This window comes from Lathamus discolor, chromosome 6 (genome assembly GCF_037157495.1).
Source record: "Lathamus discolor isolate bLatDis1 chromosome 6, bLatDis1.hap1, whole genome shotgun sequence".
Classification (NCBI taxonomy): domain Eukaryota; kingdom Metazoa; phylum Chordata; class Aves; order Psittaciformes; family Psittacidae; genus Lathamus; species Lathamus discolor.
In genome coordinates this window covers 63,825,426-63,848,724 of record NC_088889.1, presented here as the reverse complement: position 1 = coordinate 63,848,724, position 23,299 = coordinate 63,825,426, and the positions used below count along the sequence as shown (strand labels likewise).

The window sequence follows — 23,299 nt, the reverse complement described above, 5'->3', positions numbered from 1 at the left end:
GTCTGACAGACAGCACAGTCACTTTTCTGGTGACTGAGAAAATATGTCTATGTGATGAGGGTCAAATGACGCTATTCTGAGCTATATACATTTATCTTGTATTTCAAAAAAATCACTTTAACAGACAAATATTTAAAATTAATTTTAATTAATGAAGACAAAGAGTTACAAGTCTAATCTTCACATGAGGCACAATATACAACCCTATAAAAGCTGAAGTTGTCCATGGCTCACATGCTCCCCACACTTCCCAGCGCTGAGGCACCTTCTACGCAGGTAATTTTGGAAGTAACACTCAAAGCAGTGAATAGAAGAGGGGTAAATAATTCCCCTATGCACTGACAAATAAAAAGGCTGTTTACTTAAAATATTTGTCATTACAGAGATGATTGATTTCTGGTAAAATAAAAGAAATCCACAAACAGAAAACCAAAACTCTCCACATCAAACCAACCTATTTAGGTACACTATCCTTAAGACTGTTTAGAAAGAAATATAAATGTCTTAATCTTACCCACAGTGTCAGTCTCAAATTAGAATGCCATCATTGAAGAGTACTCCACAGCAGTTTATGAACACAGAAATCAGTGTGAGATCTTAACACACAGTTAATCAAACCTATTACTAAACATTTGAGAAACACAAAGGCAAAACACAGACCAATTTCAGCACTGCCAGAAAATACAACAGTAACAAAGACTCTTTTTATATGTTCATCAATACTTCCCAGTTACAAGCATCACCTTCTAATGAAATATCAGATTCATACTCTACTTTAAAAAATATGTTAAAAACAGGAGAAAGTGAATACACAGACAAAAGTGAGCTCAGTATTTACACTTTCAAGTTACCTGAACAGAAGAAAAAACAAGTGTTTCTCACTGTCGTAACTCTACAAAAATTGACGGCTTTCCAAAATGTCTTTTAGTTACTAAGTTCTAAATACACAATCACATGGAGTCAACTACTTACTTTTTCATAGCACAAATGTATGTGAATTGATGCAGTAAAAATAAACTGTAATTAGTACTTTTTTCTCATTGCTCAATAAAATTGTTTTAGTTATTTCTGAGCTGGTTTATATATAAAACACAAGTTCTGAAAGTTCTCCTCCCCTAACAGATACAAGTATTTAAAAAAAAGTTTCAAACATCAATAGATGAGTGCAATGATATTCAGTCTAAGTTAATCCCCAGACATCCAAATCCATGAATAAAAACTCAGTTTTAAATACACTGAGCCTATTAAGGAAGAACAAAAGCATATGCACAAAAGAGCTTTTAATATATTTCAAAGCCCACAAGAGCCATGGTCTCATTAAAATTATAAATTACACAAACATGGAATAAAGATTCAAACCGCAGTGCAGCTAAGCAGATTACAGAAAACCCCGCGTTCCATATGATAACACACCATGGCCCTCCCAGATGGGGGCTTGGAACAAAAAGGCCATCGCTGCAGCTAGGGAAAACCTCCTTGTGATCTCTGGTTTCTGTTCAGCAGATGACAGCCAAATAATATGTTGATTATTCTGTTTGTGCTGCTAAGCTTGTAAAATGGAATAAAAGTGATATGATCTATTGTGAACTCAATGCTAATGTGTTGTTCCACTCATTAATAATATGCTGAATTTATTCTGAAACTACCTTTTTATCCGAGTTCCAGGTTTTAAATGCATGAACTAAAATAAAAAGCCAGCATAAACTATTATTTAATTTCATGGCTTAAAGTAAAAGGTACAGCTGACAATAATAAGTGAGAAAACTGACTACTTAGTGAATCCAATAAGTAGAAATGCTTTTCTCAAATTCAGCAAATGACTGTATGCTGAGGTGCAGAGTACCTGCACGACGCCGAGCACGCTCCAGCCCTGAACTGCATTATCACTGATACCAAACAAATTACCAAAAAAGGGCCTGTACAGCTTAAGTTACTACGCATAACCACCCCAAACCCAAATTAAATGGGGACACAAGTACTTGTAAACAGAAAAATAGTACAGAAACAATAATTTTATCATTTCACTAATACTACATCTCCTAACTTAACTGTTTAGGTTTTTAATAGGGATAAGATTTTACTTCATCTAAATTTATTAAGTTGGCTCTTTCCAAATAACACACAATTCGGCTATCCCTTTCTTCCATAATACACTGCCTTTTGAAAGGGAAAAAATAGTGACTGGTCATACAGCTCCCTTTCACAGACTGATCTTCCCACAATTTCATGTCTTTCAATTTCAGGTCTTTCATGCCAGAAATGTTAAAAATTCTATCTAAAAAACGTCACTGTGGTTTGGAAATCGCATGAAAATATCAAAACTAAACACTGTTTCACACTTTTTGAACCAATGGAAACACATTGATACACAGGCATGGTAGAAACATACAACTCTTAAGAGTGCAACAGTTTTCTGAGAAACATAAAAATTTACGTAAAAGCGGCTCAATTACATTTCTTCCTTTGCTAGGGACACAGTGACAGCTCCTCATTCACAGAAATAAAAAAAAAAAGGAAACTGAAAAGATAATGGAATCCAGCATATGTAAGTCTTGACACACAAAATTCAGATAAATTACTTTCCTAGAATAAGACCCCAACTGCAATGAAATAACACATTTTTATACAAAACCAAGATAACACCTTGAAATAATTAGCAAGGCTCACAGTCACACTAGCAACTACAACCATACTTTTTTGTAAATGGGGCAGACTCCTTGTAAGTTACTCTGCAGTAACCAGTTAGTCTTGTTATTTCTGTGATTTTGATATTTCGGTTTCCTCAATCTGTTTCAGTTTCTACAACTTTAAATATTAATTTTCTTTTATTCATCTTGCACATGTAATCTCACACAAGATGCAAAACAGTATCTGGGGGAAAAAATATTGTAGCAACTCAAGCATCTTCTTCTGATATGATAGATAATATGTCTATTACCAAATATTTTTCACATTCTTATGTAATTCGTATAATAAAAAGGTTTCAACAATAAAAATTATCTTTTCTAGCTACTGTCACAGCACCAGTATCTAACTTGACATAAATTCAATGCGTTACCAAGTAGATAACTTGACTTGAGTAGGTAGTAACTTGAGAATCACAAAGGCAATTCTCAGACACTGAAGCACAAGGGTACACTTGCTTGGGTAGCCCTACTCCTCAATACATACCCCTGAAATGGATTTCAGTAAACAGCAGTTTTGGTATGGAATTGGTGGGCTCAGTGCAGGAAATGCAAGAAGCTGAATCCATTCAGAAGAATAATAGAAGTTTGCCAAAATACAGCCTGGGTACAAAAAAGTCAAGTGTTTTCTGCTTTAATCACAATATTATGCCAGCCAAGTTTGGAACAATATACATTTTCTTAACTAGCCATTAGTGGATCTGGTTTATTATTTTTAGAGTGAGTTTTTTTACTATAATGCTTGCTTGTGTTTTATCTACCTGTATAATTCACATAGTCTAAATTTTAATCCTTCACTACTTAAAGACCCAAATGCTCTTTTTCATCTACCTCTCAATGACATAATTAGTTTACCACTCTAAACAACTTCTTATAATAATCATGTATTTTGAAAAGCAAGCAAGACTTCTGTCTCTGTGCTGAGAAAAGGTATAGTTACACAATTCTACAAAATTATTTATAGCAGCACATCTAGCTTCATCCCCCACTCCATGGATGGTCAGGACACTGTGAAACTAGATGAAAGTCCATCAAATACATGTGAATGTTCCCATGACTCTGTAGTATCTTGCTCCTGGTGAAACCTGAGTGCTGTACACTTAATGAAGCCAGCGACCAACATCATTAATTGGGAAAGCAGAACTTGCATCATCGTGAACTGGGTCAGTAACTGCATCAATATTCACAGTGCTATGTAAGCTACTACATTTAGCTCTGTGTAACACACCTATATATGTTTCAGTTCAACCACTGCTCTCCTGCATGTTTTTATCAGACTAAAGATTGAGTAGCTCATAAAACTAGACCAAAGGGCAATAAAGGGAGAAAAACTGCTTCTTGGAGGATACTACACTGTCAGAAGTTACTTCCCTGCTGGCAGGGGCTGAATATCCCAGTTAGCATTAAACTACCTGTCTGGAATATCTATGGAAGCCACAATGATCAGAATGCATCATTGGCCAGTACACTGGAAAACTGAGGTTAAAAGATTGTGGTTCTCACCAAGAAGTTACATCCTTGCATATAAGCATGTCAGCAAAGATTCCCATCTTTGCAATCAAAGGTCTTGGTATTTATTTTCACTTAACTGTCAGTTCACCATTCTATCCCAGAGCAGGAGCTTTCTGAATCTCACCCAGCACGCCTGTCATACTTCAATGGATATCAGAGCCTGTTGTTGAAACCTAAGCTGAAAAACAATGCCAGCAATACAGATTCTACACTTCAGTAGTCTGAAGTCACCTGTCAGTATGACAACAGTTAACAATAACATTTCCTTCATTTAAGAGGGGAGGTCAGACAGGTGGGGCTGTGTACACGTAAGACTTCTGACCTCTGACTCAGATTTCGTTTCCTTGTATTTTCAAAAGCTCCTGCAAAAGTTCCTTGATGGAACATTACTGTTAGGGTTTGGCCAACATTAGAAGAGAGGGACAATTCTCCATTACGAAAACTTAAAAATATTTCAGCAATAGGAGACAAACTACAATTTCAAAAGAATTCTGAAGGTGATTGGTTAAATCTTTTCTGGGCAGGCCTCAAGTGCTTTGCCAATGCATTTCACAGGTTTCAGGCCTCACAGTATTTCAGAGATAATAGACACCTTCTATAGTGCTTCTATAAGTACCTTCTATAGAATCCCACAATGTAGGTGAGGAGCAAACACTGCCTGTATTCCAGCACCTGCTGATAATACAGATTTGTAACAGAAATAACATGGTTATTTGGAATAATGCCTTTGAAGACTAAAAGCCTTAACAACTTCGCAGAAAGCAATGTTTTTCTAAAATCCAAAGTGTACCAATTCCAAACCTTTACAATACCAGCATATCAGGAAAAAATGCTATAGTAACTATAAATTAATTTAAATGATACATATGTTTTTACAGATAGTCAGTGAATCTTAGGCTCTAAAAGCACATGTAATATGTTACTTTGTACTTCTGCATTAACTTCACTTATATAAATAAAATTTTAAAAGTCACAGCTATTAACTTTTCCATTCATCTTAATTACCCACATTATTTACCTAGCTTTAGAAATGCCTGTTTAATGAAATATATGCAATCAGATACAACTGGAAGACAAAAACAAAGACTCAAGATATCAAAGCATTTAAATTACATTTTCCCAGCTGAAACACAAAGTTTACTCTCCACCTCTTCCACTGCCACACTGAAGTGATAAACTCTTTTGTTCTTTCAGGGCACCCATTTGATTCAATATTAAGCAGAATTCTTGATGTTAAGCACCTGAAAAGGCTACATTCAATCTGTCTTAATTTCTAGATTTTAATCCTGAAGTAAGCTTGAACAAGGAATCCAGTATGGAAAATATAAGAGAGTATCAAAAGCCACAATACAAATAATACTCCTTTTCTAGTTTGTGGTTTTGTGGTTGCTTGGCCCCTCCCACCCCCCAGCCCCCATTTGGTTTTAGTCCTATCTTGCAAATATTTTTAAATTAATGCACTTTTTTTACAAGCCTTTAATGATAAACAGAAGGAAAACACTCCATGAAATATGCCACTAATCTGTAAGATATGAGACCATACATTCAAATTATAACTAATTTTCGATATTACTGCTCTGCAAGTTGAAATACATTTTTCTAATCTAAAAATTACAGAAATATTAAATAACCTTTTTTATAATTTATTGTCTTCAGCACATACCACTAACTCACATCTCCTAATTTATCTACTTAGACTTTCTGTTTTAAAAGAGCTGTTTAAATTTGACACAGAATTAAATTTTTATTGCTGCTGTTCAACATATCCACAGGGATGCTTTTAGGTTAATATCCAACAGATTTCTGAAGGAAAAAAAAAAAGTATCATATCATGTCTTTTATAATATCATATAACTGGTATGTCTTAAACCCTCCCTCTAATCCTTGCTTTTTCCATGACTGATTGGATAAGCAGTCTTAAAGCTTTTTCATACAAAAAAAAAAAAAACCAAAAAAACAAAATACCCCACACTAAAAAAACAACCAACAAAACCAAACCAGGTCTTTTGGTGTCAGAATTTCCAGGATTAAACATTCTTTCCATTTGTTGGCTCATGGCCTGAAGATCCTACACATTCAAACTGATCCCATTCTAGCTAGTTCAAAGATCAGCAAAATGAAGCCATCTTCTTTGTGGCCATAATCCATGACCCATGCTGTTAGATACTTAAGAACATCTCAAAAGCAAACTACCTTGTTTCAGCTCCCTGTGGGAGCTCAGCAGGGTGCTAGGTCACATGACTGCAAGCCCCACCTAATCAGGTGACTCTACAGCTAATCTGATTTGGTGACTACACAACTTTAATCAGTACAGTCTAATACCATCACATTCCAGAACTGATGAGGGCAGCAGCTTGGTAGGTAACAGCAAACGCTAACATGATTAGAAATTAGAACTGCCCCTGGGATGTAGTTTTCTAGTTCTCTATCCCACACATAAACCCAACAGCAAAATATCACTGAAAAATAATCAGGCAGACATACAGTTTTGAAACAAAATGCACTGATATGTCTTATTCCAAAATGGATGGCATTTTGTTCATTGCCACAGAAGGACAAAAGCACACACTGAATCTTAGAAGGCACAATTAAAACCTAGGAAAATCACTGACTTGAACTCAAGGAAAATAAAACATGCACAATAAAATAACAGTCTGCTCATACAACAGAGCCTCAGCTTGCGTTAACTGAAAGTCCTAAAAATTTACATCTGCAACCCATGTCACAAAGAGAGTTAATGAGAGCCATGGCAGGTTTTTCCACTTACGAAGCGCAAAATACCTAAAAAGCACACTTTAAGAAGCACTGCTATTTTGGGGACACTAGGATTTTCATCAAATCTGCAGGCTACAGTGAAATGACAAACATACTTGCAGATCAAATTCCAAGCATACCTTTTCCCAAATGTTTTGATTGTTGTCTCATTCACCCATTGTATTCCCTCCATTTTTTCCTTAGGGAATTCTCACCCAAAAATCCTCTTAATCCATCTTAGAATCTGCATTTGGCATAGACAAGTAGTGAGAATCGGATCAGCAAGTTTACAAGAAATGGTAGAGTTAGGACTTGCATTTAAAATTAACATAAACACGTGATCAGGTCTACATGATAATAAACGAGCTGCAAGAAAGGAAAGTTGATGACTCTACAGTTTAAAACATCCCAATCTAGACAAAGGCTTAAACTTCTCCCTCTTACAAGTTGACTATGACCACAGTTCCCACAGCTCAGCTGACAAGTAACCTGCTAAGACATTTCCTGATCACCTGCCATCACCTCCATTCTTTAGTTTCTCTGCATTTCAATTCCACCTCTACAGCAGAAATCATATGACTTATCTACCTACTAATGTAATGTGTATTATATGATGATGGGGGGTTTATATACTAATACCTAGAATTACAAATTCCTGCAGCCTTGCTTTCTAGAAGAGAGCCCCTAGTGGGATCTTCTACAATGGCTGGAAATTCATCTTTTGGGGAACATAAGCAAACTTGAGTAACATTCAAAGAGTGTGAAAAAGTTATTATTCCTGAAGACTAAACGCAGTTGATTTTAAAATAAAGACGTTTCTATAAAACTAATTTATTCTCTATCTGAAAGGAATTGCAGGTGAAATTATAGAATCATAGTATAGGGTTGGAAAGGACCTTAAGATGGTCTGTTTCCAACTCCCCTGCCAACAGGCAGGGACACCTCACATGAAGCCATGTCACCCAAGGCTCTGTCCAGCCTGGCCTTGAACACCACCAGGGATGGAGCATTCACAACTTTCTTGGGCAACCCATTCCAGTGCCTCACCAACCTTACAGTAAAGAACTTCTTCCTTACATCCAAACTAAACTTTCCCTGTTTAAGTTATAACCTGTCACCCCCTGTCCTATTACTACAGTCCCTAATGAAGAGTCCCTCCCCAGCATCCCTATAGGCCCCCTTCAGGTACTGGAAGGCTGCTATGAGGTCTCCACGCAGCCTTCTCTTCTCCAGGCTGAACAGCCCAAACTTTCTCAGCCTGTCTTCACACAGGAGGAGCTCCAGCCCCCTGATCCATCCTCATGGCCCTCCTCTGGACTTGTTCCAACAGTTCCACGTCTTTTTCATGTTGAGAACACCAGAATTGTACACAATATTCCAAGTGAGGTCTCACGAGAGCAGACCAGAGGGGCAGGATCACCTCCTTCAATGTGTTGGTCACACTCCTTTTGATGCAGCCCAGGATACGGTTTTCTGGGCTGTGAGAGCACACTGCTGGCTCATGTTCATTTTCTCCTAGATCAACCCCCCCAAGTCCTTCTCTGCAGGGCTGCTCTGAATCTCTTCTCTGCCCAGCCTGTAACTGTGCCTGGGATTGCTCCGACCCAGGTGTAGGACCTTGCACTTGGCACGGTTGAACTTCATAAGGTTGGCATCAGCCCACCTTACAAGCATCTCAAGGTCCCTCTGGATGGCATTCCTTCCCTCCATCGTATCAACTGATCCACACAACTTATGGTCATTGGCAAACTCGCTGAGGGTGCACTCAATCCCACTGCCCATGTCACCAACAAAGATGTTGAACAAGACCGGTCCCAACACCGATCCCTGAGGGAAACCACTCATTGCTGGTCTCCAGCTGGACATTGAGCCATTGACCACAACTCTTTGCATGCAGCCATCCAGACAGTTCTTTATCCACCAAGTGGTCCACCTATCAAATTGATGTCTCTCCAATTTAGAGACAAGGATGTCATGCAGGACAGTGTCAAATGCTTTGCACAAGTCCAGGTAGATTATGTCAACTGCTCTACCCTGTCTATCAGTTCCGTAGCCGCATCACAGAACGCCACCAAATTGGTCGGGCAGGATTTTCCCTTTGTGAAGCCATGTTGGCTGTCACCAAGCACCTTGTTGTTTTTCATGGGCCTTAGCATGCCTTTCAGGAGAATGTGCTCCAAGATTTTGAAAGGCACAGAGGTGAGACTGACTGTTCTGTAGTTCCCTGGGTCATCCATTTTCCCCTTCTTGAAAAAATGGGGGTTATATTTCCCTTTTTCCAGTCATCAGGAACTTCACCTGACTGCCACGATTTTTCAGATATGATGGACAGTGGCTTAGCAATTTCATTTGTCACCTCCTTTGGGACCCTTGGACAGATTTTACCAGGTCCCATGGACTTCTGCACATTCAGGTTCTTAAGATGGTCTTGAACCAGATCCTCTCCTACAGCGGGCCCAAGGTCTTCATTCTCACAGTCCCTGCATCTGCTTTCCAAGACTTGGGTGGTGTGGTCAGAGCCTTTGCCAGTGAAGACTGAGGCAAAGAAGTCATTAAGAACCTCAACCTTCTCCACATCCAGGGTAGCCAGCTCTCTTGATAGCTTCCAGAGAAGGCCCATGTTGTCCCTAGTCTTTTATTCGCTATGTAACTATAGAATCCCTTCCTGTTTTCTTTCACATCCCTAGCCAAGTTTAATTCTAACTGGGCCTTAGCTTTCCTAACCTGGTCCCTAGCTTCCCAGACAGCATCCTTGTATTCTTCCCAGGCCACCTGTCCTTGCTTCCACCTTTTATAAGCCTTTTTTTCCTCTTAAGTTTCCTGCACCTAATGTGGCCTATACTAGTGTATTTCATTTAAAAAACAGGCAAGGAAATACTTTGTCTCATTGAAGTAACAAAAGGAAGCTTACTGCTTGGAATGGGGAGAAAAGTAATCACTGAGATAAATGCAGTGATTCTTTTTCTGGTAAGTAAGTGGTGACTTATCAAAAACATCCTTATTGGGCCTACAAGTATTCTGTAAAAAAAGTAATATAATAAATATACTGCAATTTTTTAATAGTGTTACACACATCTGAAATATCTGGATATCTGGACTCCAGAATGACAGTGCAGTAAGAAATGGAAGAGCTGATGTTTCAAAAGTAAAGAACTCTAGAGTTTCAGCTCCCTCACTCAATTATACATCATAATTCCTTCACCATAGGATCCCACAGGCAATAACAAATTCTTGAACTTTTAAATGGATTGTGAATTACACATTTTCCTTTATTTTGTTAAAGTCTTCCCTAATCCAGATATTCACAATTCATTACTAGGGCCAAAGAGAAGTGACATTCAATAGGTTTATTTATTTATTGCTATGTTTTTAAATCAAAGGATGGATTTTTTTTCCTCTAAAGACAAATACTTCTAACTTTGAACAATAATCTACGTTTGAAATTAAATACTCTTAAATATTTCACAGTTTTGCAGCAAACATAAAACATCGAAACAACCTCTTGTCGTGGTTTAAACCCAACCACAAAAGCTCGTTCACTCACCCCCCCCCCCCCCCCCGACCCTCCCCACTCCCGGAGGGATGGGGAGGAGAATCAAGAGAATGTAACTCCCACGGGTTGAGATAAGAACAGCCCAGTAACTAAGGTATAACACAAACCACTACTGCTACCACCAGTGGTAATACTGATAAGAGAAAATAACAAGAGACTACGATACCACCGCCAAACGAGTTCGACACCACCCCCCCACCCCCCCCCAAGAGAGACCGTGCCCTCCTGGGTAACTCCCAGTTACCTCCCTGGGCATGACGTGCTGTGATATGGAATACCTCTTTGGCTAGCTTGGGTCAGGTGCCCTGTCTCTGCTTCCTCCCGGCCTCCCCTAGTCCCCGGCAGAGCATGAGATTCACAAAGTCCTTGGCCAGAATAAACATTACTTAACAACAATTAAAAACAATTGGTGTCATCAGCTCTCTGCCCAGGCTGGAAGTCAAAACACAGAGCTTGCACCAGTTACTAAGGAGCAAAACCGGCTACTGGTAAACCTAGGACACCTCTTGATACTCATAATAAAGATTTAAAAAGTTCAGTGTTTAATACATAAGATACTTGGCCAGCAGCAAACCGAATGCAGTTTCACCAGCCAGGAAGAGATAATACTGAAAGTTCACCCTCCTGAGTTTGAATTTTATATGGAGAAAAACCTTTGAGGTCCAGGATTGTTACCATACTGTTGCTCTTTATTGCTGCTTATATTTAATATGAGGATCCCCCGCTCCTCCTCCACTCCCCCCAAAAAAGGTAGGATCAACAACCAGAGGTGCTCAAAAATAATGGCTTAGAGCAATAACGAAATCATTCATTAAAACTGGAGCTTAAGAGTGGAGAATTACATTACAGCCTCATTAGTATATCCTGCTATGTGCAAAGGCCTTCAAGTAGCTTAGGATACATCTGAAATGCCAACAGATTAAAACCAAATACCTGTGACACTGGCTATTCTATATGCTCATAGGGATTTCTCTTAAATTCAGAGTACTATAAAGTGCTGATTTACACAGCAAGCATACTAAAGTTCCTTATTAAGATAAAAAGCATTTTAATGTCTCTGTATATAAGAAGCATTTTAATGTCTTTGTATATAAGTACAGAAAATGAAATACCAAGTTCAAATATCTCACCAATTTTTACATACAGTCAGTTTAGGATGGCTGTTTCCTGCAGTGTACAAGGCCACAGGCCGCTATTAATAAATGGCCGATAAAAAGTAAAGGACATGCTAATCCTAAAGAAAAAAACAAACAAACAAAAAAAAAAAACCCACCCCAACCAAACACAAAATAACTTTCAATGGTTTTAGTAACTGATTGAACAACTGCATTTCTCATGTAAAGTAACTTCTCCTATAGCTCTTGGCATGATCAAGAGCCACCGACCGCTTTCAAGTGAGGGGGTCTTAAATCATACATTTATAACAGACCTGCAGCTATGTACAAACGAGACTCCAAGCACACTTGCATACATCACAGTTACTTGAAAACCGTTAGAAAACTCTTTACAAACACTTCTTCCTTCCAAACTCGCAAACAAGCTTTTTTCGAAAGGGGGACGCCGACCGGTCTGCACAGAGACTGGCGAAGGCACTGAGGGGTGCACAAGCTAGGTAGGCCTCTCCCGTCAGGGCTCACTAACCCTTCGGCAACCCAACCCTCAGGAAGAAAGAAAAGAGGACTCCCCTCCGCAGCACGGCCGGCTCAACGCCGCTGCATTACTCCACACCTCCTCCGTTACACGGCAGGGTACGCCGCCGCCCGATCCATCCCTCATGCCCGGCCGTCAGTCTAAGCCTCTACCAAAACACACCCCCACAGACACCAACCCCTCCACGCTCACCTACCTATTCTCCACCGGCCGCCCGAACCTTCCCCACCCCTTTAGCCCGCGACGTGCAAACAACGCAGCCTCCCATTGGACAGCGGGCTTCCTACGCGGCTCTCCCATTGGTAAGTTGGAAAAGGCTTGATTCTTCCCGGCGGTCCCTTGCTTCTGTCAAGCGACGGGCAGCCGAGATGGCGGCAGCGGCCGGCGGGGCCACCAGTTTCCAGCGGAAGGCCGCGGCCGGTAGCCGTTTGGCCACTGTGGCGGGCACCCGGCCCTCCGTTCGCCACGGGCAGCTGCTGCTCTCCAGCGGGCTCCCCTCTCTGGACTGTGTGCTAGGTTGGTGGGAAGCGGGACTTGGGACCCGGCTGCTGCCACCCTCTCCCTCGGCCTGGCGGCCCTGTCTGTCGTTTACCTTCCGCAGTCCCGCAGCTACTCCCGCAGGGTTTTCCTTCCTCCCCACGGTTCCCGGGATTGGGGGAGAATGGGGGGAGGGGGGAGAGGAAGGGGCAAAGCAGGATCCGTTTCCCGCCTTGAGCCCCCCGCCCCATGTGGGGAGGAGCAGGCGACTGAGCCCGCTTCCCAGCCAGCTGCTGGGGCAGAAGATTGCCAGTTACCGCTCATATAAATCGATTTAAGCAACCTTTCTAGAGTGGAAAGGTGCTCTGTAACTTAGTAACATTTCAGTCTAAGGGGTCTGAAGCTGTCGGTTTCGAAAAACATGTGCATGTCTGTTTCAGACTAAGTAAGGGGCCTGAACTTTTCAGTTTTGGGAAACGTTTGCTGAATCAACTGCTAGTTGCATGTATTGTAGTTCTGGTTGTTCAGAATTTTTAGGCGTTTTTTAGGGTGTGTTTCACCATAAACCTGGATTCTCAGTGTGTCTTTTCAATGTTGCTCACCACCGCTGCATCATTATAAATGCCCTGTTTAGATAAAATACAATGGTGTGGTGCTGTTCTTGCTGCCTGTGAATCTGCTTTTGTCTGCTGTCAGTGTCAAGATGCTAGATAGTTCCTTGGACTGGTTTGTTGTTACAATCTGTGGCATGAAGTAGTGCTGTTTACCTCGATTAAAAACTAACTTCACCGGTATAAACAGGTCATTTTATCTGTATATGCTAGGGCTGCATGACCCTCTTACTAACTACAGACACAGCTGCAGTACATCTTCAGTGTACATAGATGGGACTACTTTTAGATGAGGAAAGTTTGACTTTAGCTTTGGTCGTTGACCCTTGGAGGAGTACATGGATGTCCTGGTTTCAGGAATGGTTCACTTTTCTTTCTGAGGATATTCTAAGGGGTAATGACAAATACAAAAGTTATATCCATTTTATAAATAAGTTTTTGCAGCCTGTGTATCTTATGGAGAATCATACTAATTTATCTTTTGTGTGTATGTGTCTGGAAGGGAACACCTGCACTTTCAACAGGGATTGGCATCTTTGTGGAGAAAACTCTCCCTCCTTAAGAGAGAAATATTTCATTAAGTGAGTGTGATTTTTTAAAAAAAAAAACACCTTTAATTGCATAAATACAACATCTGCATTGAATATTCCAGTTGTTCTTCATATTCCCTTTTATAAACAGTGGATTTTGCACAGCATAGGTCAGACGGTGTAGTCAGCTTCCATAGTAACAGGCTCCTAAATGTCCGGGCACTTGCTAACATTATTTTTAGTTGGCTTGGTTCACATTTGTATGGGTTTGTATACAAATCCTTTGCATATGGTCTGTTCTGGAAACTGGGGAGACTTATTTCAGTAAACTCAGGATCCCTTCTAAAGTACCTTTTCCTCGTCTTTTAAATATTTGCTAATTTCCTGACCTTAACAAGTTTTACACTTTGACATCAGGAAAATTGATCAATTCTAGGAATAGTATTGGGTTTTGGCATTTTTGAAGAACTGAAAAGCCAGAAAACTTGCTGAGTGGATAAGGCCGCAAAAGACTGTGCAAAAATGCTGAACTGCAGTAAAATTCCCGTTGATACCAGGTATTAGGCATTGTTACAGACAGACCGCCCAGCTAGGTGGACCTGTACAGAATCATTGATTTTGCAGGCTAGGGAGGGACCTCAGGAATTCAACTACAGCAAACTTAAAGCTGGCTCAACATTGAATTCAGTTGGTTGTTCAAGTCTTTGTAGAGCTGAGTCTTGAAAACCTGCAGTGGCAGAGAGGCTTGATTATCTTTGTGGGGAATTTCCTGTTTCCTTAACTTTGAAATTCTCCTGATTTGTTACAGTATGATAGCTAGCTCTTCTTAATAAATGCATTTCCTTTCAAAAAGAAATGGTAGATAAGTGCTGGATTTCAAATGCCATGTTCCCATCTCTAGGCTTTATATTCAAGTTCACTTTCAAGATTTATAGACCATATTCTCTGTAATGACCTGTAACTATTGTGTAATATAACCATCACATGCTGGGTACGGGATGTTTCGTTTCAAGGTGCTTAAAAAAAGGTCACAGATACCCTTTGAAAACAGTGGGTTCTCAACTTGCAAAGACTGTTGTGTTTTTATCTCTGAGATTTGAAATCTCATTGCTGTAAGTAGCAGTGCGGAAAGTTAACAAGTCTTGTGTAGTTGTTTACAGGTACTATTCCCTTAGACAGTAACAAAGAAAAATTACACTAGCAAGGTTAGAAAGAATTACAAGTTCACATGTTTTCTTAGAAAACATGAAGTTTTTACATTTTCCTTTTGATTCTATCAGCATTCCTGATAATTTTTTTAATGTTGTCTGGTTTTTGCTTAATTTACTATTATTATTGTTCATTGTAATATGAATGTGTAACCATGGTAACTGCAATAGTTTTACATTCCATCTAATAGAGTACATTTGTTCAGACTGTTCACTGCACCTGATAATGTAAAGCCAATCCTCTGACCTGGCTTTGCCTTTAGCAATCAGGGTACATGTTTGTATGTTCCAGCTCTGGCTTGTAGAATGAGGCAGTATAACTGATGATCTCAAAATACAGCTTGTGAGAATTTTGATTGCAGTGATATACAATTGACAAACAAATTCCCTCTCGTGCAAGCAATTTAAAAGGAGAAGAGACACAACTTCTGTGGTGGCTGCAAGTGAGCTTTTTATAACCAGGGTTTTAAGACCTTATTGCCATGAGGTAGTATGTTACTTATGGCTGTGGTGAATATTGGAAGCATACTTTTTATCAAGCATCTGTATGATTTCTGATTTTTTTCTTTTTTTCTCCTTCTTTCCCCTGTGGTACATCTTTTGGGGCCATTTGCATTTATCTCCCAAACAAATAAAATGAAACAGAAAGTAGTGGATTAGAGTATAGGGATTTAATGAGTGATTGTCACACTAAGATAGCAGTGCTTCTAGTTGGTTTTGGGTTGTTGTTTTGGGGTTTTTTTTTAAGTATGTAGGAAATGCTTGATTTGATCAGGTTGCCATAAACATTGAGGCTTTTGTACATCCTGACTCTGGAGCATAGCTTAAAAAACTTGCGATGTGTTGAACTACAGCTATGAATTTGGTAGCTGACTAAACTTTTGTACTGCTCAAATTGTGTTACATTATGACAAAGGGATTCTATTATGGTTTTAATTCAGGTGTTATGAAATAATACTAGCACTTTTTGACCTAGGGGAGAAAAATTTGCCTTTTCTCTTCCTTCTGAGTGCGTATCAACATTTGTAGTACCACCGGCAGAGCTAAAGATCAAGAAGTTGATCCAGTTGGAATCCATTTCAGATGAATTTAATCGGCTGTTAAATTGGTAGACTGAATTATCTTGTTCACTGGAGTCTACCTATGCAGTCCAGAATTGACTTCTTTTATCAAGACCTTTGGATATTGTGCTGGTGTGATTCCATATGCTTCTAACTTGCTCTTAAAGCAGTATGTAATTGCAGAAGACATATTGCAGTTTCCTTCATGCAAAGCACTGCAATAGGCTAGTTGCATAGGGCCATCTGAACAGTTCAGGAATTTTCAGATTTCATGTTAGTCTTACGTGATTGTTCAACAAAATATTTGTAGTTATTTCACTACTTTCAGTCTTGGAATTTGGATTATAAATCTGTTTACTCTTAATCTAAAATAAAATATAAATTCTTTCACTGTCTTTATAAAAATTCCTTCTTGGGACAACCATTTGGATCACTGTTATATATTTGTGCTTGCTGTCTCTGAGGAAGAAATAAAGCAATCAGGATGGGAGTTCATAGTTGAATTTTTTTTTTTTTTCCCCTGGTCCTCCCTGTTGAGATCAATGGAATGAGAATCTATGCATTAACACATATTGGGAGTATTCTGTCTATTATTCAATCAGTCATCTATGATTGGAACATAAGCATCTATTGTAATTGTTTACACAAAAAGAAAAATAGTAGTGGCCATGTATAAATCTGCCAAACTGTATTTTGATTTTTGAACAAATATTTCAATTGAATGCATTCATAGAGTTGTTTTTATGTCTAAGACATACTGCAAGAGACTTTAGCAGCCTGGGTTTTTTTCAGATGTGTGTTAAAATATTCATGATCTGTCTGTCTAGGTTCCACTGGTTGAAATCTTACCTGCCTTATTGCCATGCCTGTTTGCAGTAATAAGATAAAAGCCAGTGGAGCCAGGATTTTGCGTCATTGACGTGGCTGGTAATTTTCTAGCCTATTATTAAGTCTCTTTACATACACAGTTCTTGGTACAGAAGAATATCACTTGTTAGTGATAATACGGATTTAACTGGAGCCCCAACCAAAGCCTTAGCCAAATCCCACCAAATCTTTCCCCCCAGATATGTTCACAGGAAAACTCCACTGTGCGCAGCTCTTGTCCCGGTGGCGCTGGTGGTGCAGGGGAGGGAAGTGGGTCCTGAGCCCATAGGGTACATGACTATAGTTGGTCACTGGTCAGACTGGCCCAGAGTGTGAAGGAGTTGCTGAGGCAGCCATTCTGAGCTGCTGCTCCTCAGGGCAGAGCTCCTGCAGCCTGGGGCTCTCCCTGGGGTTGGGAGCTCCTCGAGGGGAGAACCCTCCCTGTGGAGGTGAGTGATGGTGCACATTGGGTCATTGAATATAGACTATAAGAGTCTGTAACAGTGTAGTGGCGAGTCCATGTTACACCCAGAACCTGTAGTTGATGTAGGAGGTGGTTGGTCTCTTCTTTCAAGCAACAAGTGATAGGGCAAGAGGTAACAGCCTCAAGCTGTTGCGGGGAGGGGTTGGACTGGACATTAGGAAAAATTTCTTCCCCCAAAGGGTGATCAGGCATCGGAACAGGATGCCCAGGGCTGTGGTGGAATCACTATCCCTGGTAGTGTTCACAGCCGTGTAAACAAGGCCCTTAGTGACATGGTTTAGTGGTGGACTTGGCAGTGCTGGAATGGTTGGAACTGATGATCTGAGGGGTCTTTTCCAACTCAGTTGATTCTGTGATTACTCATTTGAGTCATCCAAGTAAAAATTCACTGGCTCAGACCATACATCACTATTGTAGTACTTGAGCATAGTTGCGTAGAGCTCTGCAGGATCTTTTAACCACAGTGATGATAGTAAGTATATTGTGAAAGTAATTGTAATGTGTAATATGTAATTACATGTAACGTACAATTATTTCATAATAGAGAATTGTAGGAAGTATTGCAAAGGTAATTCAAATGTTGTTAACTTTTATATTTTTAAATTCACAGTTATCACCTTTCTTTGACTTACAAACTAAGAAAACTTAATTGTTCTCTAACATACTATTAAATTGTAGTCTTACTTTGTCTTCATTTTATTTTGTTCCCAGGTGGAGGCATTGCTGTTGGAACCCTTCTTCTTATTGGTTAGTATAGAATATATAAATAAAGCCGTATTCTGATGTGTTTTGTGCTTTTTAATGTATTTTAGTTAACCTATCTTTTCATTGTTTTTTAAACTCGGACTTTTAGGAAGGTGTAACTTTCGACCCACTTCACTTTGGATAGCCTTCAAAGTGGACTAGTGTCTATTTCAAGAATTACTTGAAGTGGATCAAACACTTTCAGGCAGTTTTGACTCCTCAAGGAGAACACTGCAGTATTCTTTTTGAAAGCAGGGCATTTAGCAAATTTCAGGAAATTTTTCAAATTATTTAATATTTTCTAAGCTCCTTGATTTCCTGTAAGACTGTATATCGTCTCAGAGTCGGTTGGTTGGTTTTTCCATTTGGCTTTCTGAGGAAGTTGTGAAATACAGTATCTTTTAATCATTTGGTTGCTGACATCAAATAAGAGTAAGCTGTTGAAAGCCAGCTTTCCGTCAGGTTGTAGATGAGGCACACTGAGATGATTAGTTTACAACAGAATTCCCTTTGCAGATTACATTGAAACTGTCTGGTACCATGTCTGCATTGCAGCTGAGATGCCCAGATTTCTTTTCTATTTGAAGTGTAGCAAAGGGGAGAAGGACTGTTGTGCACATACATCTTGTCTTCATATCTCCATGTTACGTACTGGACTTAGAGTCAAGAAATATTTCCCAGGCCCCTCAGTTTAAGCATTGCAGCCAAAGCTACAACTGTGAGGGAAAACTGACTTCTTCCAAGTTAGTCTTGTAAGTGCGTACAGTTTCAGCATGTAACAACAATCGTTATTGCAGAAGAGGAATCGTAGGAGATACCACCTGATTTGTCACATCAGTTCATCAATCCTGGGCTTCTACTACAAAACTACTTCAAAAGGGTACAAGGGCTGAATAATTTAAATTTTAATATAAAATCATAAATTTGATTTTAGTTGGGGTTTTTTTCTGTTTTAAATGTTTATCAGATTAATGGGTCTTATGAGAAACTTTCAAGCTTGTTACATTCCTAGCAAAAAGAGGTGATAGTACAGGGGAAAAATGAAACCTTATCTATTAGAGAAACACCTGTAGTTGTGTGGCTTGTTACTTTAAAGTAGTTTGATGGCTACTTTCATTTCTGCATTTTATCCATGGTTAGAGACAGGTGTTACTATCTCACTGAATCTTAGAAAATCTTGACTTTTACATAAGGTATATAAATTAGTGTATGTTGTGGTGCAGATTAAGTCATTTGAATAGTTGGCTGCCAGAAAAAATAACTGACGTTACCTAATTCCATGCAGGCCACTGTTTGTGTAAGGGCTACTGTTCAAGTTCACATTTTTTGAGAACTTTTTTTGAAACATTTTTTTGAGATACAGCAGTTCACTGTTGCTGAAAGAAGTTGTTCAAATTCTTCTCCCCATTCATGGCTGTGCAATTTTGTTGTTCCTTAAGCTGATGCTAGTGCTTTTCAACTCTTAACTCTCCCAAGCTGACAGAAAACTCACCCAGTTGAAGAGCGGAAACCTTTCTGTCTGTTTAGTGACCTGAATCAGCTCACTAACATGAGATGAGTACCAGAGCCAGCACAAGGTAAAGAGGGATAGCACAGTGAGGACTAGGAGAGAAAGTAGATGCCCTTTGTGAAGGCAGAAACTGCCAGTTAAGCTCAATTTTCTCATGAAATTTCATCCAAATTTCTGTAAATTTGGGAAAAATTGTAGGTTTCTGTCTTACTGCTTGCAGTGAAGATCTTTCTTTTCTCACTCAGTTTGAGAAGAGCTGCAATCTTGCTATAGACAAAGGAAGAAGAAAAAAAATTAGAACCTATCATATTTTACACGTCATAGATTAATTTTGGTTTTTCTTCCCATTACAATATTCACTGACCCTTCCAGCACGTGAACTGGATGACACCAAATGAACCTACTAGCTGGAAGATTGTAACTAAACAAAAGACAGTTGTTCTTCAGGTGATATGCAAGTGAACTGTAGGCTGTTGTGAATGTAAAAAAATGTAAATGTAAAAAAAAAATCATGGTCTCTGGGCAGCATGATGGAAGAGAAAAAAATTTGCATTGCTAGGTTAGTGGATACCAAGTCCAGCTAAGGAAGTCTTTGAGTCCTCTGGATGGTGTGAGGCTGAGCATCTACTTGGGTGAAACATCACATTTGCTTGTTCAGTTCTTATTACCTCTTCCTAAATATCTGCCTTTGGCTACTGTTGAGCATCAGGTTAGATGTCTACTTGACCTGACCTTAGTAGCACCAAAGTAAGTGCAGTGAGAGTGAGCTGTGTGTTCTAATGAAAAAGATGACAACTCTCAATGATTTGAAAATGGGAGGATATTTACCTCATTTTTCTCTTTTCCCCTCCTCTGACTGCATAGCTGGCAATACTCAGTAGTGGGGTTTAATTTACTTATGTTGGTTATTTGTGATCTGATACCAAACTTAGCTTCACAGAAACATGAAGGAGAAGCTCTTTTTTAGTTTTGAAAGCTATTTTATTTCCCAAAATAAGATTTCCCATATATTATTTTGAAACATATAATTATATACAAAGAGTCTTAAAGTAAGACCTATGTTTATTCATGAGTCACTAATCAAAAATTTTTTAAACTAAGTTTTAAAGTTGGTGCAGATAGAATTGTTAATTACATTGTTAGACTATCCTGTCAGTATACAAAAAAATTCTGTCAAGAGATTAGTCTAGGCAAGCTTAATGTTATACAGGATTGAAACTGTCAGTGATAAACCTCCTAGGAAGATCTTTTGCGTTGTATTCCAAGTGTTATAAAAAGGTTAAATTCTTCCCCCTTCCTTCAACATTCTCTAAGGCAAGAATAAATTGCATTACTTTTGGATTAGCTCCCTTTGCAAATTAAATGCTCATCTTCATTATTTGACACGTTATCTTGGTTAATTTAACCAAATAATAGTAGATTCAGGGTATTAAAATATTTATTTTAACTGTTGTGTTCTGAAGATGCAGTAAAAGCACACGTTACTTGCTAAGACTGCAAACTATTGTTTGAAATACAAGTGCACAGTTTTTTAAAACTTAATTCATAATAACAAGCATCATGATTTTCAGTTGAACTTAATTCTATCATATATTCTTTTGACAGTGTTTTATTTATATGAGAATTAGAGAGTTAAGCCCATGGTAGTCTCATGCAAGTTTCTAGGTACTAGAAGAACTTGAAATTTCCTGGGTTTTGGCCATACAGCAAGAATGTTTTGGATTTTAACCAGTACTTTAGTTGCAAAAATTAGTTGCAAAAGGTTGGGTTTAGGAGAAGCAGTAAAACAAGTATTCTGACTCTGCGTGAAATTAAATTTTAACACAATCAAAACAGTTTGTTCAGCATGAATGTGAGGCAACTTTGTTGTTTTGTCGTAAACTGCTCCAGAGTAGCTTTCTAGAAGAATTTCCCCTTTCAAAACAAATAGTATAGATGTTGATTAAGCACACTCCTTTTCCCCTCCTCCCTCCAGTGTACTTCAACCTGTTGCATGTCTGTTTTGCCAGCCTTGGGTAGTGTTTCCAGGAGGATGTTGTTTCATTTTTTACATACAAACCTTGTTTATATAATGCATTCTACTTAGTGAGTTACAGCACACTCAAATAGGTCTGTCCTAGGTACCTTATAAGAACCCATCCTTACATACCTTTAAGATGCTCTCGTTTTGACAAGGTCATTGATGGCTAAATGTTTTAAAGATTATTAGTAGGAGGTTTTTTGTTGGTAGCTGAGGTCAGTATTAAAAATTAAAGTTGTCTGGTTAAAAGCAGGTCTATACTTGTACATTCTAAGCCTTGAAGCAGTTTCAGCTACTTTAATTAGCTACTATTATTTTTGTTAGACATGCAATTTAACCTGAATGGTAAGAGCTCTCTTCACTTGTCAACATAATCGAATTTGTCATCTTTTTAAGGCTGAAAATTCAATCTCAGAAGAGGTACAAAGCAGTGATTTGCTAAATACAATTCTACAAAATACAAGTTACCAGAATTCACCTTCCTGAAGTATGGCCAAATGCCAAATATTGTAACTTATATGTTTGACAACTCCATTTTGGCATGTGCTAATTAAATGCAAGTGACACAAAGTATATCCCCTCAAGCTTAGTAAATGTGGACATTAGTAAAGTATCTTTTAAATGGAATTTCAGATTATTAAAATAATCACATCTTATAACCTGCAGCAATTCAGAGAGATGTTTTATAGCTTCAGAAATACACACCTTAGGTCACAGTACCACACTATAGAACTATCTGGTAAAAAATGATCAATAGTGATAGGCTATGACAGGCTTTTGGCAGCTTTAGGGCAACCTTTGTACAGAGAAAAAAAATCAGCTATCTGTACATTACATTGTTACAGTCTTATGTTTTCCTCTTATGGCTTATCATTTTAAGTAATTATACTACAAATTGCCTCTGTAGTCTTTCAAAGATCTTCATACTGTTTATTATACTGATGTTTAAAAGTCAGCTATTATAAATACTATCTTTGCGTATTTGTTGGATGGTGGATTTTCTTCGTGACTTTTTGTTACTTTTCAAGTTACAGTGCTTATTCTCCATCCCTCTCTTGGAACATGAATACCTCTGTACCTATAATTAGGTGAGATTTTTGTCCTTAATTTTTATATAAATTATATATTTACAGTGCCTCACTTATATTTGCTCACTTTATTTTCTGTGCCCTAGATAAACTCCACTGCCTTAAAATTTTGTTTCTAATTCTCTGACCCACTGATTTGTCTGAGTAGTTGCTACAGACAGTCCGTGCACAAAAGCGTTGATAATGTGTCTCGTGTTCAGTAGCCTGTACAGTGTAGGGGTGAAAAGAGCCGTAGATAGGCACTCGTCTTTATCCATAGTTTTCAACATGGTTATGTGTTGGAATTCATTGCACTGATACTGACAATACTGCTTTTTCTTTGACCCTTTTATCCATGAAAGCATGCTATTGTGGAAAGAGACCAGTGGATAATGATCACAATGAACTATTTTATTTATGTCCTTATCCATAGGATAAGAAGAGGTTTTGTCCTGGCAACAATATGCATAACTTCTAGGTAAATAATCTCTTTTCCTTGTATAGTTTTACGCCTCACTAGTTACTCACCTGCTACTTAGCTGTAGAACGCTCTTTGTTCAAAAAGAA

General features: G+C 38.7%; 2 protein-coding genes across 14 annotated transcripts in view; one reads left to right on the top strand and one right to left on the bottom strand.

Moving 5' to 3' along the window:
• IMMP1L (inner mitochondrial membrane peptidase subunit 1) overlaps positions 1-12,394 on the bottom strand; it is a 37,096-nt gene extending 24,702 nt beyond the window's left edge. Inside the window, exons 1-2 of one of the 2 annotated variants that reach the window (XM_065683273.1) lie at positions 12,350-12,394; positions 7,091-7,194 (exon numbers count right to left, since the gene is read on the bottom strand). The gene's annotated coding sequence lies outside the window, so the exon portion shown is untranslated. The remainder of the gene's footprint in view (positions 1-7,090; positions 7,195-12,349) is intronic. The other variant, XM_065683276.1, reaches the window with a different exon arrangement.
• Positions 12,395-12,496: 102 nt separating this feature from the next.
• The window catches only part of ELP4 (elongator acetyltransferase complex subunit 4), a 147,448-nt gene continuing 136,645 nt past the window's right edge, over positions 12,497-23,299 (top strand). For 11 of the 12 annotated variants that reach the window (XR_010613556.1, XR_010613555.1, XR_010613557.1 and 8 more), the window contains exons 1-2: positions 12,497-12,669; positions 18,103-18,138. Coding sequence is in view for 9 of the 12 variants with exons in the window: in XM_065683267.1 (XP_065539339.1) it covers positions 12,522-12,669; positions 18,103-18,138 (184 nt within the window). In the remaining 3 variants the exon portion in view is untranslated. Of the gene's footprint in view, positions 12,670-18,102; positions 18,139-23,118; positions 23,211-23,299 lie in introns of those variants that run through there. The other variant, XM_065683265.1, reaches the window with a different exon arrangement.